At 44.7% G+C, this 20,916-nt stretch overlaps 1 protein-coding gene across 2 annotated transcripts in view; it reads right to left on the bottom strand.

Moving 5' to 3' along the window:
- TRAF3 (TNF receptor associated factor 3) overlaps positions 1–20,916 on the bottom strand; it is a 49,662-nt gene that overhangs the window by 15,395 nt on the left and 13,351 nt on the right. For both annotated transcript variants that reach the window (XM_083518716.1, XM_083518717.1), the window contains exons 4-7: positions 15,750–15,854; positions 13,790–13,957; positions 12,129–12,209; positions 6,112–6,186 (exon numbers count right to left, since the gene is read on the bottom strand). In XM_083518716.1, coding sequence (XP_083374842.1) covers positions 6,112–6,186; positions 12,129–12,209; positions 13,790–13,957; positions 15,750–15,854 — 429 coding nt within the window. The remainder of the gene's footprint in view (positions 1–6,111; positions 6,187–12,128; positions 12,210–13,789; positions 13,958–15,749; positions 15,855–20,916) is intronic.

Below are 20,916 nucleotides of genomic sequence, written 5' to 3' on the forward strand. Positions count from 1 at the left end.
TTATGAAGAGAATTTCTTTTATTAAAAAAGGGTAAGAAAAAAAGGGAGAATGGAAAAATAAAGAAAAATACTGTTACATCACCACACATTAATATACAGATGAGAATATCCTTGTTATCCTAATACACATATAATTGTCAATAACCTAATATATTCTGTGTAAACGCATTCCAAATGTCACTGTATCTATCCAAAGAAAGTCTGCGTCTATAAGCTGCTTGTCCATATGTTGCCAATCTCACGTTGTCAATCACTGATTAAGGGGAATTGTATCTCCATTCTTTCAATTCATCACTATCAGTCTCTTGGCCATGGTTAATAGTATCTGCAGTTTGCCTGCCATGGCCAACTGTGGTTAAGTAACTGCAGAAGCAAAAGCCTCTGAACTCCTCCTGGCATGGGGAGCGCATGAGCCCAAGCCTTGCTGCAGTTCATTCCTGCTCATGCGCTTCACTGTAATCTGTGGCTTAGCATGATGTGCAAACACAGCCTGAATTCACCTTCCATTCAGGGGTGCTGGAGCCCCACCCAAAACCCTTCCTGCGTGGCTTTAAAACTACCATGCAAAAAGAGGTTTTTGTTTTAAAATGCATTTCAGAACCATTTGTGTAAGCACCAAAACACACACACACACAAACACAACAGCCTTCAAAAGGTAAAGGCTCAATCCACCAAACCTTGCCAGTGGGAAAAAATATCCCTATTTATTTCATTTAAACAGTACATTGAGGGGACGAACAAAGGGGCAGGAACCCTATTTTTCTACAGTGTTTGTTAAGGTGAGACCTGAATTGCTCAGCTGCTTCCTCTTCTAACCTGTCCTTCAATTGCTGGCCATATAAGCAAGAGTTCTTCCACCATAGGTCCCCAGAGGTAGAGGTGCCTCCACACAATCTGCTAATTAAGCATTCAACCAGCTTGCCCAGTGGCTGTTACGGCATCTGCCAATTAGGAAGCGTCCATCCCAATTAGATTTGAACAGAGGTTGTACAACTACCCATCAATTGATTTTTCTCATAGAATTGTAGAGTTGGAAGGGACCCCAAGAGTCACCTAGTCCAGCCCCCTGGGGCTCAACTAAAGTATCCCTGACAGACGCCCATCCAACCTCTGCTTAAAAACCTACAAGGAAGGAGAGTCCACAACCTCCAGAGAGAGACCGTTCCACTGCGGAACAGCTCTTACTGTCAGAAAGTTTCTCCTGATGTTTAGTTAGAATCCCATTTCTTGTAACTTGAAGCCGTTGGTTGGAGTCCTACCCTCCAGAGCAGGAGAAAAAACTCATCCCACAATATCTAAAGCAAGCATGTCCAGCTCCCAAGAGACTGTGATCTATTCCCAGTATAAAAAAACTGGCAGTGATAGACTCTCCTCCCTGAAAGAGAGGGGAGTGGTTGTGGTCGGGAGCCCGAGCACCGCCCAGCAGGGGGCGTGGCCCCCTGCCTCCAGCTCACCTGGCTGGCGCTCACGCCCCCCCGGTGGCCACCCAACCAGGTGCCACGGAGGGGGCGTGTTCAGCAGCCTTTTGCTGCAGTGCCAGCCTCTCCCTGGCCTCATTCCTCGTCGTCGCCCCGTTGCGAGTCACCCGCCCTCCACTCCCTTTTAGTTAGGGCTTAGGTCATTGGCCTTGCTATGGACCTTAGGTTGGTCGCCCTGGTTGCCCGGTAGGAGTTTTTCCATTTGGCATTAGGCTTTTTGGTTTTTTCGCCTACCTCGTAGCAATCGTCACAACTCTTGTGGTATTGGTGGGTAGGTTAGGCATTGGAATAATGTGTTGTGGTGTGTCGAAGTGCTAGGTGTGGCCATCGCCTATGCCTTCAATTTTTAGGGGTATTCCGTTAAAGGAATCTGGGGGTCGTGTATTCCGTCCGATGCCTGCTTGGCGGGAGGCCATGGCACGACCCTCGGTGACAGCAGGGGTGAGCCTATAGTTGGATTAGCATCAACAGGCTCCACCTACTGGTGAATAAACCCACTTGTTTCGATCCAATGCCTAAGCCAATACCTTTTCATTGCTGTAATCAATAAAGTTGTGGCCTTTTTCTAGCCCATCAACCTTATATCATGTGTCCTTGTGTCTTCATTTCACTTCGCGGGGGTCGGGTCCTCGAACCACAACTACTCATTGTTATTGTTGGGAGGAACAGCATGCGTGAGATGGGTGGATTGCCCAGAGTTGTTGAGATTTTTGGGGGGAGGATTGCACAGAGGTTTTTTTAGATTTTTCCATGAAACTTGTACACGATCTACCAGGATCAGCCAGGTATCTACCCGTAGATCATGATCTACTGGTTGGACATCCCTGACCTATAGCATGTTTTCCCATCCCTTCCCACTTATCACATTTTTTTTTTTTTTTTTGCTGTGCTTTAACCCATTTAACAATGCACACCTAAATTTGGCAGCCTGCAAATTCAACTGAACCCCTCCCGCAAAACAGCGAGCCTGGAAGTGACCTGCAATTCACACCATCCCTGAACGTTGGGCTAAGTTGACTAGAGATAATGGGATATGTGGTACAGTGACATCTGAGGACCCAAGGGTAAAGAAGCTCTTGTAAAACCTACATCTTCCCTGGAGACTCAGAACCCTAGAGATGTGGGGGCCATTCTCCAAGGGGCACAGACCCTGGGTTGCTGGGCTCTCTCTTCCACCGTTAAGCATGGTGTGGTCTGGAGAGAGTGCTTCTAACACTGGAACCCAAGGTCATCCTGTGTGGGTGATTGGCAGGAGATCCAGGTCAAAACAGTTTCTTCTCGCATAGCATCCTTGGGATTTGCTGCTGCGAGATGCTTATGATGCTGCTTTTACAAGGGGGATTAGTCAAGTACACAGAAGACGAGGCTGTCAAAGGCTGTGTGATACATCCTGGATCAGAAACAGCATGTTTCTGTATGGCAGCCCTAGGGAAAAGGCTGCTCCCTTCATGTCCTACTTCCCAGATGTGTCTAGCTAGCCACCACGAAAAACAGGATGCTGAAATGACAGGCCTTTGGCCTGCTCTCTCTTCAAACCTTTAAGGTTGGAAGCGAATCACAGATGTCCACACAGTCTGGCTTCACTGTGTCTGGGGGGCACAACAACGTAAGAATAGCTTGCCAGGGGGCAATTTTTACTTGCTCCCCAGCAAGTGGCTATTTGCAACCTGTCTTCCCAAGAAGCAGTTTAGCACAATGCCAAATTTAAGCAACAAATTAGCCAACAAATACCTTTCAAATCTACGTGCTCTATTTTATTTTACTTGCCTTTTCTACTCTATGGTTATCACGTTCCCAGGAAAAGGAAGGGAGTGCGAGGCAGAGAGAGGGAGAATGGTGGAAAAACTGTGAAAAGCAGTATGCCTTCTGCTCTCTCCTGTGGCCAACGGGACACAGGTCTAGTTCTGCTGCTGCAAACCATTGCTCACAACCTGTTCTGAAGCCCCTGAACGTCTTCACTCATTGGCCTAAAGGGTTAATTCCACAGGAGCAGAACTTGGTGGATTGTCTACCCAGGAAACTAGAGAAAGTAAACCAACAGGATTGGATGCTTTTATATATGGAAATGCTCATTGGCTGCATTTGGATATAATGCTAAACCATGGTTTAGTGTTACAAGGACAAGCTTCAGTGAGTCCTGCCCTTCTGTTCTATATTAACAGCAGATTTAAAAAGAAAAACTTATCTAGACCACTTTAAAAAATAAATAAATAAATAAAAATATGTGTTGTAGTTTAGTGTTTTTTCAACTCTAAACTCTGGTTAATTTTAACTATGATTAAACCATAGTTAAAACCATAAACTATGGTTTGAAGTTGGTTTGTTTCCACTAACCACAGTTAAGATTAACTGCAGGTTGTCAAGGTTTAGATGACATATTAACTATAGTAAAATAGAAAACAGACACAGAAGCTCTGGGTTCACTGAGGCTAGTTCTCATAATGCTACGCTATGATTTAGCACAAAGCCCAAGCCAGTCCACTGAGTAAAAAGAGAACAAGATGTTTGTGGGGTGGGGGTGGGGAGCAGATTGAAAGATTGAAATTTAATTCATCAACCCTAGAAATGGCAGTACTGCTTCAAGAGAGTGAAATTTTCCATTTTAGACAGTTTCCAAAATGCTCTGCTTAATGCTTTTAGGTAATCAGAAAATATGTGATCCTTACAAACACACACATCAGTATGAATAACTACTACATACAATTACACAGGAAACAAGTAATATGTGGAGTATGTACATCTGCTTGTTTCAGTCCCTTTAGGGGATGAGACACCGTGCAAAAAAGTTTTGTGTAAATTAACCTTTTAAACGTGCGTAAATTAAGATGCAAGTTTAATATTTCTGTGATTTCCAATGTACATGTTCTGTATAATAGGTATTCCAGTAAAATATATATCTACACACGCACAGAAACACGGAACATAAAAATAGTGATTGGTGATAAGGGAACAGAAAGCAGTGCCAACAAGACAAACTATTTCTACCACTGAGAGCAAATGTGGTTGTGTGCAAACTGTTGAATGCTTTGTTTCCCAGGTGTTAAGAACCCCTTGGAGGTTTCTTCACAGTGTAATCCTAATCAAGCCTACTCAGGAGTAAGTCGTATTAAATTCAAAGGAGCTTGCTCCCAGGTAAGCAAAGATAAGATTACGGCCCCAGCCCTGTTGCTCCTCACTGCTCTTATGGCCTGTCTGTACTACAGATATATAAAGGTAAAGGGACCCCTGACCATTAGGTCCAGTTGTGACCGACTCTGGGGTTGTGACGCTCATCTTGCTTTGTTGGCCAAGGGAGCCAGCGTACAGCTTCCGGGTCATGTGGCCAGCATGACTAAGCCGCTTCTGGCGAAGCAGAGCAGTGCACGGAAATACCGTTTACCTTCCCGCCGGAGCGGTACCTATTTATCTACTTGCACTTTGATGTGCTTTCGAACTGCTAGGTTGGCAGCAGCAGGGACCAAGCAACGGGAGCTCACCCCGTTGCAAGGATTCGAACTGCCGACCTTCAGATTGGCAAGTCCTAGGCTCTGTGGTTTAACCCACAGCGCCACCCACGTCCCTACTACAGATATATAACCCAGTTTAAAAGAATATTGAAAACCGTAGCTCTATATGGGAATTGGACACAGCTACTCACCACCCAAAAACCACCTACAAATCTCACTAATTTGGGGAGGAGGATACCTGTGGGTTTGGGGGGCTCACACTTGGGCTAAAGAGGGTTTAAAATTTTAAATTAAAAAAGCAATAAACTGCAGGTCTGAAGAATGTCTCTTCATATCCTTGTTCCGGCCCATTTCCTCAAAAGGAACAAGAAATGGGCAATTTATATGAGACTGAGCACTTCCCACTAATGTCCAACCGTCGATGGGTTTCACTGGAGAGCTAAGACAAGAGGCATGGCATGGCAGGAAAGGAAGAATTGATCTACCTGGCAAAAAGTCTCATTTTAAAGTTCACCCTCTTCCACGTTCATTCTTGGTGGCTTCGTTTGCGCATGCCAAGGGTTGGACAATGAACCTACTCGTTGTAGGTATGAAGAACCAGGGTCGTCCTTCCCCCAGCCCAGAATCCTGCAGTTATTTGGGGACCACTGGCCACACTGGGTACCCCCAGCCTAGGCTGACACATTTTTAACTCCTTAAAGGACACTCACTAAACCTCTACATATACCCCATTTAAACGCACAAAGGCAGAGGTCGCAGGACAGCAGCTTATAGCAGGTTAAGCCTTCCGTGGATTTTATTGGGCACAAGCAGTATTAAGGGCCAAAAGTTTCGTTGCAGAAAAGTAGTAAGTTTTGTGGAAACAACTTAAGTAATTGCAGTCTGCTTTCTTGAGGGGCAAGTTGTGCCTTTCAAATTCCAAATGCAAGGTATCTATTATGTTAAGAAGCAGAGTACTGGAACCCTGACACACTGTGGTTCCTAGAAACACGTTTACACATTTAAATTTCTATGGCAGGTAAACTGATCATCACCCAATACATAACTTCAAAATCACTCAAGCCACTGGGCGCCTTTCTCTTAGCGGATAACGAGAGATGTCAAGCCCAGTCGAGAGAGCTATCAATAAGTATTAAGTTTTCTTATTGTAGACTTTCAATCAAGTATATAAATCATTATATACTGACCTGAAAAATGCAGCCATAACGCTTAAAACTACAGGTGCTTGGGGCATTAATACATTCTGACAAATGTGCATTCAACTGTAACGGGAAAAAAATGTGAGTTTTTTTCTTTCTTTATTTCTTTTTTTAAACTGAAAAAATGTATGCACAATAAGGTTCATAAGTATATTTGGGCACACAATGAAGGTTTGTGCATTGTGTGGCTTGGTTTTTTTGTTTTTTTTTGCTTGCTTCAAAAGCATGTGCTCATATATTACCTCCAGTTGTACTTGAGGGGTATACATATACACATGTAATCACAAGAACATTCCAATAAGATATACAAAAGTGACACATTTACAGTGAAACCTCTTCGGGTGGCTACTGCAACCTGATTCGAAAAGGACCTCTGCACACTTCCCGCGTAATTTTGATTTCTGACAATTTCTCAAAGTTATCATGGTCCGCTGAGCAGCCACTCTCGACAGCAGTTTCACTGTATTAATAATGCACACACCCCCTCCCTCCTGCCCTCTCCGAAACTGTTTTTAATTCGGAACAGATTTTTTCCTCTTCCAGAAACGTGTCATGCAAAATTCCAGTGATAAGAATAAAGAACAGAGTGACAGAGACTTAGAACGAATATTGCATGAAACAGACATATACATTTTCAATAAAGAAACACGGGTTCTATATTTACAGAAGCAGCAGGCAGAAATAAGTGTTACTTAAAGTAGAGAAAGGGTCTTTCACCCTCAGCATATATAAGCACCCTGGGATTTCAGCTAGTTTTGGCTGAGAGGGCAGCAGCTAAGATCAAAACAGAAGACAGCAAGTAAATGGATGAATAATAAAGAAGCAAAGGTCCGTAAGTTTCCATGAAATGTTTTTGGACAGGCGTTGCTAGACTACCACTCCCATAATCCCCAACCACTGGGCATGCTGCCTGGGGATGATGGGAGCTGGAGTTCAAGAACTTCTGGAGAACCATGTTTCCTGTTCCCTTTAGGACCTCTGAGAGTCCTAATATTGCCTATTCCAGAGCCTAGGGCAGGGTATACCAAACTTGGGTCTCCAGCTGGTTTTGGACTGCAACTCCTATCACCCCTAAGTGGTCAGGGATGATGGGAACTGGAGTCCAAAAACAGCTGGAGACCCAAGTCTGGCCTATCATGTACAATCTCTCCAGAGCTTCAAACCGCCTCACTCCTCGGCCCATCCTTGCTGCTAATAAGAAGGCCTGCACAGCCAGCTTTTTGTTTGAGATTTGTAGCACATGGTGTGAGAGAAAAGCATTAGAAACAGCAGATGATGCGTCCCTATTATCACAAAGCACAGAAATAATCTAGGAATTTACTAAAGGTCTAATCCTGAAAACTCTTTATGAACCAGAAGACTTAGTGAGGAGATGGAACTGATGGATTCATTCCTCTTACATTTATACCCCACCTTTCTTCCATCATGGAAACCAAGGCATCCCACATGTTATTCCCAAGGAGTCCCCATTTCAGGCCACTGACCACATCCAGAGCTGGTTCGCTTCGGCCTTACATACCTCCAAAACATCCCTTGGAATTTGGTGCTGATCACAAATGTTGTGTGGCCTCAAAAGTTCAGATCACCCAATTTGGGGCATTACCTCAGGTTTATTAAATTGCAATTTACCTTTCCAAGTTCACTACATTGTCTGTGCACAGCCTACACAGCCCAAACCAGGACAGCCCACAGGGAGATAAATCAGCTCATATAATCTTTGCACCAGATTCACCAGCGGATGGAAAAGGTGGCTCCACAGCACATCGATAATAATGACCATGCTCCTCTCCTTCAGAGATGCCTGTGGGATTGTTCCCCACCATTTTGGGGGGCGGGACTGAAACCTGTTGTTTCGTAGTATATTACTCATGAGAGAGCAGGCATTAATTATATGTTCTCTCTCTCTCTCTCTCTCTCTCTCTCTGCTCCTGACCTCTGCTCAGCACATACACTTTGACTTATGAGAGGCCTGCTCCCCCAGTTTGAGAAATCACCTCTGTCGGTCGTGTTGTTGTGCTAAAATATTGATGTTTATTAGTATGTCCCGATATCAATACTGAGCATTCTTGGGGTGCTCTTGACTCTAGGGCCAGATTCAACTGAATCTGGCACAACAAGACTTCCCTCTCAGTTGAACTCCCCCCAAATCAGCTCAGGAGAACCTCAGAACAGCATGCAGGGGAGAAATAGGGGAGATGGTTCCATTTGGCAAGTGAAATTCTTGTGTTGATGGAACAAACAACTTAGCATGATGCTAAGTTAGCATCTTCTAGGGTCTTAAATTACATGTCAGTGGACCATAAGTAAACAGGCTTGAGGATGTTATATCATAAGAAAGTTAACATCATTGATTCATAAAAAGGTAAAGGGACCCCTGGCCATTAGATCCGGTCGTGGCCGACTCTGGGGTTGCGGCGCTCATCTCGCTTTATTGGCCGAGGGAGCCGGTGTACAGCTTCCGGGTCATGTGGCCAGCATGACTAAGCCGCTTCTGGCAAACCAGAGCAGCGCATGGAAACGCCGTTTACCTTCCCGCCAGAACAGTACCTATTTATCTACTTGCACTTTCAAGTGCTTTCGAACTGCTAGGTTGGCAGGAGCAGGGACTGAGCAACGGGAGCTCACCCCGTCACAGGGATTCGAACCGCTGACCTTCTGATAGGCAAGTCCTAGGCTCTGTGGTTTAACCCACAGCGCCACTTGCGTCCCTCATTGATCCATACAGACAGCTAAATAGTATGCCTTACTGGACCATCACAAATACTATTTTCCCCCTTTTTAATACCTATAAACTAATGTGGAACAACATGTGACGCTGGTCGATGTATTTCCATGTGACAGTTAATGATGCAAGGTGCATTTATGGGCTCGTACGAAAATGTCAAATGAGAACTGATGGGCAGAATATGGGGTGTTCCCAGAGATTTTCCGCTAGGGCCTTCCCTCCCCGCAGTTTGTTTTCAGTTTTGGACATGGTAGGGCACGGCAATAAAAAAATGGCTGGACAGTGTTGCAGGGGAAAAGCAACAGACAACAGGCAACAGCTCCTCTACCTCTCCCACATCTTCCAGTTCTACCCTGCAACCCCATAGGATGTTCATTCTTACTTTCTGCAGCTAGATGTTTATCCTAAAGACTGCGTAATGAAGTCACTCTTAACACTTTACTTGAAAATGATGGTTACAGGAGCTGGATCACCTCTTTAAAGTTAAATTACCAGTGCATAAGTTTTGTTCCCAGTGACAAAAAAATTCCACAGGTCAAATTAAGTGTAGCAGGAGATGTCTGTCCGAACACAGTATCAAATGCAAAGGGTGGTTGTGACGGACGGCCGAGCCAGACCAATCTGGTGGCGCAGTTCCCCTGAAACTCCACCAGAGTACCGGAGCCTCTCTCTGATTGGCTACAGAGTCGGCTAGTCACACAAGGGGGAGGAGCAGCACTATGGGAGAGAGAATAAAAGGAGCGGTTTCGGAGGGAGAGAGTTAGAGAGAGCTAAGGTTCAGGTTTTGAGACAGGGCTTGATTTGAGATGTTAGACAGGGTTTAGGTTGAGAAATAGGGTTTGATTTAAGAGGAGAGATAGGGCCGGATTTGAGAAGATGGACAGGGCTTGTTTTGAGATGGAAGTGAGACTGAGGGAGAACTGGTCCTGAGTTCAGTTAAACATCCACACTGAGGAGACTATCCATAGCGAGAGGACAGAGACTCACAGCTTAGATATGGAGACCGGGTTGAGGGTCTGGGATAGGACAGGAGTGTCCTGGGAGGGCTGTGACTGAACTGGGAGAGGAAGAACCTGTGGGAATTCAGGCTAGCGGCATCTCTTTCTATCCAGGAAGGGAGAGTTCTTCTAGGTCCAAAACTCCCAACCCAGTAACAAGGGGTGAGGTGATCCCCTGGGTCTGTTATGCTATTTTCAAATACCTCAGGAGTGAGATTGTTAAGTGAGTGAGTAACTGGGGGAAAGTGCCCCTCGCTCATGAACCAGGGTAATAAATCTGTGAAGGAAGCTGTGTTGCAATAAAAGTATGTAATGGAACCGCCTGTCATAACTAAGTAGCAGAAAGTGATTTAAGCATCTTACCAGCTGATTAATAGTGTCTGGAGTTTAAGAAGAGCTGTGCCTATACTAGTGTATTTAAGACCGTGACATCTTTTTTGCCCACTTCTAGTAGTAAGTTAACTTCTCTTTGTTGAATACACTTTCCTTGTTTGTTTGATCAACTCCTGACTGGGACTCTAAATCATTAAGTTTCCCCTCACACAAGTCCTCCCCCCCCCAGACACCCCGTGGTAAATTTGCAAAACTCTGTATTAATTGATGCACGGTGAGGTGTGCACGCTATATTTAATTGGGGGCAGTGAGCAGGGTGAGTCCGCCGCATTATTAATTGGCGATAAGCGGCTGGATCCGCTACAATGAGGTAGTTCTTGTTGAGGTTCTTTCAATTGCTGTTGAAAATCTAGTACCCATGTTTCCCTTATCTTGCACCTGCAGGTCTTGTAATTAGTGTTTGAAGGTCAAAGTGACCTGGCAACTGGCCAAGAAGGTCACTGTGACCTGGCAAAAGTGTGGTCGTTCTTGGGTATATTAAGAGGGGGCCGTGCATTGCCTTCTTGCTTGGTCGCGAGGAAGATCTGCCAGATTGATACTGAACTCTGTGCTGGATGTATGTTGTGAGTTGCACTTGCTTTGCATTTGAAGCCTGTTAGTTTGGAACTAACAGGGTTAAAACTCCATGGTGTCCTGTATCTGGGAGGAGCTTGTCGCAGAGAAGTGCGTCACAGTCTGTGTCACTGTTCAGACTTGCTTTCGCTTCTGCCTAAGACGCAGCTCAGCTCAGAGGCTGCGTGTGTGCTTTTGGAGCACAGAGAATGTCGGAGGTTTCTGATGGATATACTGCTTTGTAAATAAACGCTTCTAGAGATAAGAACCGAACTGTCTCCTGACGTGATTTATCCCTCATCTCACACGGACGCAGGACCGATGCTACTCTGCTCTCCTGCCAGGTCAGCTTCCGAGCAGAGCCACGCAGGGAAGCCTGACTGGACGCAGGATTTAATTCCCAAACCTTCTACTACGGATCTAGTGGAAGCATATAGCGTATTGCAACTGCCTTAAAGCTTTGGACCTGGTCAGTAAAGGACTGAACCGACTGAAAAGCTGGGAGTCTGACTGAATTTCTTCCAGCACAATCTGCATGCGCTTGGGGAGCTGCACACGTCTGGCACATGCCGTACGCCAACAGTCCTACTGGTGCAAAGACTTCTGGTTGCATAAAGGAACTTCCCATCCCCAACCCCCGAAATCCGTTTCAGGGTTTCTCCCAACCATCCAGAACAGATATGGGGAGAGCGCAGAGGTGCACAGAGAGCGTAGAGAGCAGGGATTTGTACTAACAGAAATCCTTGCGCTAATGGAACTGCTATGTTGGGTACTACACAAAACGTTTTTAAAAACTGGGTCTTTTTGTAAAAATCAAAACCCAGCCTCAACATTGGAGAAGCATCAGCTAGGTTACAGACTGCAAGAGTACATATTATAACTCTGTTATTCAAATTATTTTAGGGTTGTTGTTTTTTATATAAAAAAACTTTTAAAGCATTTAAAACTACAACTTAAATTCAGAATACGAACACCACCTAAATGATGCAAAGGTTACACGGTGCTAAGAAGTTCTTCTCTGATACCTGCAGTAAGCATTTTGAATTTAGCTCTAACTATGACTGAAGCGATGAGAAAATAGACAGGATCAATGAAAAAACTTAGGAGAGGGGGAAGCGGAATCTGCATTACAAAATCAGAGAAGTCTATAGAGATTTCTTTTTATAACAGTACGAAGGTTTGTTTCCTTTTTCAAAAAAAAAGCATACTGTAGCTGCTTCTTCTCGCAAATTTCTTGCACGTTATTACTAAGAACAACATTCTAAGCCGAGTAATATATGACAGGCTATTCTTCATTCTTTCATTTTCATGAATGGCTGTGCAATATGATCTCTTACCTCTTTTCTCAGGAGCGCTGAAACGCTACATTTATGAGGACACGTGACCATAACGCAAGGGCAGTCTGCATCTTCATGTTTCTAAGCGGAAGAAAGGGAAAATCACACACTTGAAAGTCCATTAATAATTTTCGCAGGAGGACATTAAAGAACCAGCACGTCTCTCCTTCATAATTTACATCTCAGTACTCTGATCTTTGGAGACATATATTGCGGTGTTTATGAAGTCCTGCAACACTCGTTACTGAAGTCACACTTAGAGCATCAACACACTTATTTCCTTTCTGATATAATTCACAAGGGTGCACATTATTTTAAAACGAATTATTAAAGTAAATAAACTAAAAATCCTTGCTTCCAGCTGTAGCACACTCTTCAACCTCAGGTCCCCAAATGCTATCATCATCTTCATCACTATTTATTAGATTTCTTTCCTACAACTTCTCCCCCCCCCAACTCCATAAAATATTAACTGCATGGATTTCAGACTATATAGCTGCAATTCCAATGTTATAGTTTTAAACCATTTTAATTTTCATTGTATTGAATTCCTTAGACACAGTTGTGATTAGGTGATATATGAAATCTATAAATAAATATCAGACATGCACATGGGGGTGGGGGCTGACCCGAGTTTACAGTTCTCTGTGCTGTTAAGTTTATTATTATTATTATTATTATTATTATTATTATTATTATTATTATTATTATTATTTTACCCTAATCCCTCAGGTCTCAGGGCAGTTCACAATATAAAATCACAATATAAAAACACAAAATACATAATGAAAACAAGAACAACAACCCAATAATCCCTAACACATTTTAAAAGGGCATTGGATGTCAAACAACCAAACACCTGGTTAAAGAGGAAACTTATTTTGCCTGGTGCCTAAAACTATATAATGAAGTTAAACTAACTGATTAATTAACAGGCTTCTATTACACTGGTCATCAGTGCAGATACCAGGGCACGATACAGAATAAAGCAAAGCATTTGACATATAAGAGACAATAAAACAAGTTGACAAAACAGAAAAATTAGGAACCAGTGCAAAAGTCGCCAAGCTCTGGAAAGCTATGGAAAATAGGTTTGTTAGTTCTTGAGCTACAAAGGGGATTTCCAACTCTGCGAGGCATGCAGAGTCTATGAATCCTTGAGTTCTAGCTAGCAGAACAAAAGATATTTAAAGATCTCGTTTGCATAACTTTGATTCCCTTCCCTCCCCACAAAAAAACCACCTTTCTACCTTCCGAAAGGGCAGAGAGAATTGTTTGCTTTCTTTCATTTTCAGAATGTCACTGGAAGGCTGCCTGATATGATAAAACATGGATGGGTTTATCTTGTGACCAAAACAAGAGGCGCCTCGAAGGAAGCAGCTGTTAATTAAGAGCAGGTCTCCTTTTGATCAGCTTAAAATGCTTCTCCAGTAAAGAGAATAGGTGTCTTCCTGCACTGGGCACAGTGTCCCATTCACTGTGGATCAGATTAGATTCTAAGCAGAGATCACAGGTTCCATACTACAGCACCATTTGTGGGTCCAAATGCCTCCCTACCGTTAAAAAAACAACAACCCTTTTTAAAGTTCCTGCTATACAGAAGTTGAAAAAGCAATGGCAACTTTTAGCAATGAACTATTTTAGTGAAAAGCAACACTCACCTGTATCATAATCATTGGGACTTGGTTTTTACAGTATTTACACGTTGTTTCCCGATATTTACAGGTCTTCTCTACGTGGTCTGGCAAGTCTCTTCGAAGTATTTTCTCCTTGCAATCAGCCCGAGGGCATGGAAGCTCTTCAAACAGACAGTCATTTCTCAGGTGGGTCTGAAGCAAACATGTACCAGGCGGTCATGTACACTTTTGGGTTTCACATTTTCTCACTTTAGCCATTAACATGTGAATCTTACCAAGTTAATTTAAAGAGAGATAGCACCACTCTTTCTCAAAATCAACCCTTTCCTTTGTTTCAGATTAAGTGCAAATATACCATATTTTTCGCTCTATAAGACACACCTAGTTTTTGGAGGAGGAAAACAAGAACAAAAATATTCTGAATCCCAAAAGCCAGAACAGCAAGAGGGATCTGGCTTCTGGGATAGCCTCTTGCTTTTCTGGCTTCTGGGACAGCCGTGCAGCCTGCATTCGCTCCACACACATTTCCCCTTACTTTTTAGGAGGGAAAAGGTGCGTCTAATAGAGCGAAAAATACGGTAACTAACTAGCACAAAGCTGGAAAAATCTCAAGACACCTGGCTACCTACACACCTGCGGTTGCCACCCAGAAAAGCTTTAAATATGCCTTTTGCAGAAGTGGTGGTTGATACCTTTGAGGCTAACTCCTAAATCTTACCAAAGTAGCACCTAGAAAAGGTAAGGTGGTTTCCCAACTTTGTTCAAAAAAGCAAAATATTGGTACCTGACATCTTTCATGACCACACAAATCCTAACGGAACAGTTCCAAACATCTTGCCTCCTCTACCCACCGTTGCAAACACTTCCTTTTCGCACACATTTAATGAATTAAATGCCCCACCTTTCCTCCCAAGGGAGCCCAGGATGGTAATCATAAAGGTAAAGGTAAAGGGACCCCTGACCATTAGGTCCAGTCGTGACTCTCTGGTTTAACCCAGGATGCTAATCATATAAGCGATAAAACAATCAAAAAGTCGAAAAAGCAATTCCAATAGATGCAGATGAAAATGTAGCTTCTGCCAACTATGCTTGGATAACCAGCATCTTTTCTCACATTGCATTAGGAGCTGGTTTACAACACCCCCTGGCAGATAGTCACTTTATTCTGTTGCTTTGGTTTTGATCTGATAGGTCACAAACAGTGACCGGAGTGTGACCTGACTGAGGGCTGGACCAGGAGAGAAAAAGCAGGGGGAGTAAGCGTTGGGAAAAGCAAGAGAAAGATCAGACTGAAGGTGCTTGGTCTGTTTTTTTGAGATCTCAAAATCCACCCTTAATGTTTTCAACAGGGAATGATATTCGAGGTTTCGAAGTCTAGAGGTCATTAGCCGCTCTGCTTTCCAACATTCGTTCCCTCGTTTTGGTTAATAGGGTGGACACGTTTGCACATCACAATAAGCCAAGGTTTCTGGCGTGTTGTAGTTTGCTTTGGATGAACAGCACGCTTGCACATGCTGCCCAATCACTCCCTCCCTGCGCATGAGCCAGGAAGCAAAACAAGCAGCTGCAGTTAAAAACTGGCTTCCCATCGCATCCAAACCCAGGACTGTGGTTTGCTGCTTCCTAACAGGCTGGGCTCTGTAAGCCTATTGACTAACCATGGCTTAAGCCAATATCAAACCATGGCTTAAGGTTGCATAGCAATCCTGCCTTATTAAGGAGAAATAAACGAGATGTAATGGGAAGCCATTCTTAGATGCAACTTCCTTTTTTCATTTCTCCCACTTGCACCAGGGAAGGGGTGACGCAGGAGCATTTGGGCAGCTCGTGGGTATTAAAGTGCATAACTGAGAAACCTTGGCTTACCTTAATGTGCGAACGCAGCTGCTGGGGAACTTTAGTTAGTTGACCACAGAACACAGACCACACCATTCTGTAAACTGGGGGGGGGGGGGAGTAATTGCAAGATATTCCAACTACTTACAAGCAACTGTCCCAAGGTCAATTGTTCTCTGCAACCTTTATTTTCATTCCTGCAGAATATCTGAAGGGCAAGAAGCTCCCTCCGACAGCAATTATCTTTAAATATCTAGAATTAAGAGACATTTAACAGATGGTTATAGCAGTGGTCCAAGTCTTCACACTATTGCAGCTCTGCTGCATGATTGTAAGTGGCTGACTAAAAGGCCAGCTTTTTAATAGCTATATAAAGACACACAGAGATTCTCATGAAACGAGGAAAATTGTTTTCAGAGCAATTTCTCGAGAACAATATCGGCTAACACCAGTTTTGAGCGCGGGTGCTGCCGTTGTCACCTCGTGCCGACAGGCTATCAATCAGCACAATGAAAACATCCTGATTTCTGCATGCACAGCAAGACAACAGTGTTGCTGCGATGTCCAATGTAGCCTGGGGAAAAGCTCTTTTTTATTTATATCATGTTCTTCTGCTGTGCTATGAATACAGGTCTGAAGGTTGTCTACACTTTTAGAACACTCGTTTCTCTGCTCAAATAATTTGCCTTTTTTTATTAGCAGGCGCACAAGTACAAAAAGCTAGGACACAAGCAGGTTTGCTCTTGGTTTTGTGCAAAGGAACGTGAATGAGGAGCTACAATTTTTTTAGCTGGCATCCCAATGAATCAAATGGTATGACTGGCCATTCTGAATTAAAACTGAATATCCACTGTAGGTAGCCTTTCAGATCTTCAGCTGGTACAGATTTATCCTTTAAAAAGCCCAGCCGTGAAGAAGCCTCTTAGACTGAAGATGCTGAACAACTACAATGCCACAAAAATTGGGGAAGAAGGTTCTGAAGTGATCTACGTTATTTGACTGTGTTAGTGGCAGACCACGAACCACATCAGCCCAATTGGCACCCTTCCAAAGGGACTACAATTCCCATCATCCCTGACCAATGGGCCATTGCTGGTTGGGGCTGATGGGAGTTGGACAACATCTGCAGGGCACCAGATTGGGAAGGCTAGACTACATACACCAGTAAACTTGCTTTTATCTTGTATTTTAATCTGTGGACCGCCCTGAGATTTTAGAATGAAGGGTGGTATATAATAAATAAACAAAATTAACTGATTTTGAATCACCCAGACAGTTTTCTAGGCCCCATGGAGCCAAGAGAGCCTGAGCGAAGTCAATGAGCATTCATTCCTTCTGACTAATATGATGCCCACAGGTTTATTGTGGTGCATGCACAGACAAAGTGAGATCACAGGTCACTGATATGGTCCCCTCTACATATGCCTCCCAACATAGGTTGGAGTTGAGGCTTGGGCTGATGACACCTGGAGAGAACCAGTGTCTACCCCATCACAGGTGGCAGAACACACTATACTTCTTGTGGCCCAGCAAACACCCAACTCTCTTTTCCGCAGACCACACAGACCCAAGTTTAGAACATCTGAAGATAGGACAGATGGCCCGTGGGAAAGGAAATCGGCTTTATGATGAAACAAAAGCCTACACTGGGTTACAGAAATCTGCCATGAGCAACCAGGGAGGAGAGAAACGCAATAGGACAGTGAAGAGTGTGCACCAAAAATGCTCTGTAGCCAAAATGCAACAAGCTCAGCTGCAGTAGCAGCAAAGGAACAGAGAATGAGAGAAGGGATCAGGTGGCCAAACCCATGATGGAGTGAAGAAATATGAAAACAACCATAAAACAACAGTTAAGATTTGTCTTTACTAGGCACTGGAGAAGAGTCAACACTTCTAAGAAGCCTCCAGCTCAACTAGCTTTGGCATGGTGACGCATTATCAATTCCCACCTCCCTTCCCGCCCTCCACTCCAATAAGGAAGTAGGAGGAGTCTTCCTGGATGATGTCGTCAACAACTGCTGACCACTGCTCCATGTGGCAAGCCATCTCTCTAGAGCTTCTTGAGGAAGAAAATTCCAGACTGGCCTTTGGCTGCTCCTGGGGATGGCAGAGTACAAGAGGGATAGCTGCCTTAGTGGATATTTGCTTGAGCAACAGGGCCTACCTGAGCTGTTGCTCACCTTGTGTTTCGCCATTTTCCTGCATTATGTTGGGATTCGTGTTTATGTGCCTCTATGGGCATTAATTGCCCTTGAGCAGGCACCTTCGATTCTCTGGACCAATGCCCAGTCTGACGTCAATGCTATTGTTATATCCTCCCTAAGTGTCCAACATTTGGCCCAGGTGCTTGGGTATGGTTTTGGAACGTGAGGTGTGCCTTGTGCCACCTACCTCCGATCCCACACTGGTCTTGATCACAGATCATTGACCATAAAGCCTTGATCTTGACACTGATTCATAGACCACCTGGTTTTAAGGATTCAGTCCTGTTGGGTTTTCAAATGACCCAATTCTCACAACAATGCAACGGAGGCATGGGGCTGGTATCGACAGCCGTCCTTTCTCCTACCCTGCATGTTTCAAATACAACTACTGCAGTCTTGGTGCCCAGCTCCAGTCTGGATACCAGGATTACCTTCATATGAACAGTCTCAGTATCCTGCTAAAGCTGTAGTACCTAGAGCATTTCTTGGCTGGCTCCAGTTCAAGCCTAAACACCTGGCATCCCTTGGATCTGGAAGTCTCAGTAGCCAAGCACATGCCTTGGTACCTAGAGTGTTTCTCTAAACTGGCAGTCTTGATGTTTGACTTGTATTCTGGTCCTCAGCACCAACTCATGCCTAGTGCTAGTCCCAATATCTAGCCTCTCTCTCTGTCCTGACAGGTTTGAATCCCATCTCATGTCTCAGTTATTGGGGTTTTTTAATGCAAAGTTTCTCTGCTTACATTCCAATTTCAGTACCTAACATTTCTCAGCAATAATGGTTTCAGTGGCAAGTCCCATCCTTTGCCGCTGATATCCAACTCTATCCTCGGCATCACGTGTTCTCTGTACAAAGGGTGTTCAAGCTTCAGTATCTCCTGTCTTCTCATTACTGGTCGCTCTAGGACCCAGACTCAGCCTTGGAACCTCGCATCTTCTACATTTTATGGGCTTAATGTGGGCATCTTCTTTGGTACAGGTGGCCTTGACACCTACGACGGTGTCCCTGGGTGGGCATGAACCACCAACCTACTTCAACACCTAGTGGCCACTGGTGGCCTTGACATCTGGCCTATGACTTGGTCTCATTACAGAGGCAGTCCCAGCCAAAGCCCCTGTGCCCTACACTTGGCAACCCTTGGCGTAAAGCACATACAGTTGAAATGCACTCAACAACATAGGCGCCACATTTTCTGGGTACATAACTGCTTTTCCCTGAATGACCTGGGTTCCGAACAAGTTCTAGCACAAAGTGTATGCTGTAAGGTGAGAGGAACCTTAAAATGTGGCCCTCCTTGCATCTCCATCCGGTCCTTGGGGGTCTCACCCAGGCCTCACCAGCCCTGCTTAGTGCCTTCCTGGAGTGCTCTTGCCTGGCTGAAATGTCAACAAAACTTCTTGCTTGCCATGATGGGAGGCAGGTATGTGTGTCTACAAAACCTCTGGCTTTTGCACAATCGTCAAGAGTTGCATGCAGCGTTGAGTCTGGCCCCACGTGCCACTGGCATCTAGTCCCCAGGAGCCTGCCCATGAGCAAAGGCAGCTCTAGGGGCCAAAATTGCTCCCCACCCCTGCTGTGCAGACTTGCTCCAAAAAACCTGTAGCCTTGTAACCTGGCTTCAATCCTGGAGCGTGCGGCCTTCGCAAGGAGCGTTTGGGTCTGTGATCCATACCACAACATCTAGCCTTCTGCTATGAATGCTTTATTTGCACAGCAGGCTTTCTTCTACTCCTTCTGCGCTGTCTGCATGCTCCTCAGCATCCCTCCGATTTGATTCGCCTTCAAGTGAACTTCATCAGCAGCCCACGTCTCCACAGCCCTTTGTTAGCCTCTATCTGCATGACTGCACCTCTCTGGGACTGCGGAATGCAGCATTGTTCTCAGAGACCGCATGCTGTTGACTACCTGGCTGTATATATCGTTAAGGCTCGAGTTCCTACCTGCCTGTCATTCATTAGCCTCATCCCAGTAGCAGCAGAGGAGCTGTCCTTACGAATCAAAGCAGATTACACCACGGCTATGTGTCTCCTGATCAGGGACAATGCGCACCAGCACACTTCCTGCATAGGGAGCATTTAACCTTCTAGGGCTTCTGGGACATGCCCTGCGTGTTTTCCTTCAGCAGATGCACCTGCCTAGCTGTCTTCCAAGCACCTGCCCAGGTTGAGTGTCAACGCAGAGCCACTAACTGGTGCAGAAAGACCAGAAGCAGGGTTTTCATGACAGCCTCAACCATCCCGCCAACTTTTGCCTAGTGACAAATCTCCATCAGATGATCGCTGCCAAGCATCACCTGCTGGCTTTGCTACAAGACGAGTCAATACTTGTACTTGAGAGGAATACCTGCTTTTTCATCGCTGGGTGCAACTTCATCTACTTTCCCCCATGGGGACTGGAGAAACTCCACACCAGTAAAATGTGAAGAGACAAGTCATTCTAGTTTTTAACCACACTGATGCTGCCATGGGGCAACTATCTGCTTCTCTGGTGAATTGACCATGACTCTATAAACCTTCTACAGCTTCCCTTTCTTGCATAGATCCACATCCATGAGGCTCTATTCAACTGCACAAGCAGAACGATTTCCACTTGTGCCAAGGGACTTCCTCCTCTCCCCCCTCCTCTTTCCCCCACAACCCCCAAATCTGCTCCAGAGTGTTGTGGGAACCTCCACAATAGGTTTAGGGAGTGAATGGGGTGAAGAACATTCTGATGCATGAAGAGAAATCATTGCACTGATGAAACGTTCCCCATAGCACTCTTGTGAATACAACCCACGATCCTCAACACTACCAGCTCCTACGTTCTTTGGGTGAACTGCAGGGGTAGCCAATGTGGTGGGGTTCTCCAGAAGTTGTGGGACTATAACTCCCATCATCCTTGGCCATCGTCTCCACTGGCTGGGGCTGATGGTAGTTGCAGTCTAACAGCATCTGGAGGGCACCACGTTAGCTACCCGTGCTGTATTGTTTGCAAACTCCCTACTGCATAACTATCTTGTCATGCTTGCCTTGTTATAATAGAACTTGTGCAAGATAACTACATCTCTATCCGCCTGTTATGGATTGCTGGCTACACGCACCTCGGCTGATTCCTCAGGGAAGATCTGCA

Source organism: Podarcis liolepis (genome assembly GCF_965112155.1).
Source record: "Podarcis liolepis genome assembly, chromosome: 1".
NCBI lineage: Eukaryota > Metazoa > Chordata > Lepidosauria > Squamata > Lacertidae > Podarcis > Podarcis liolepis.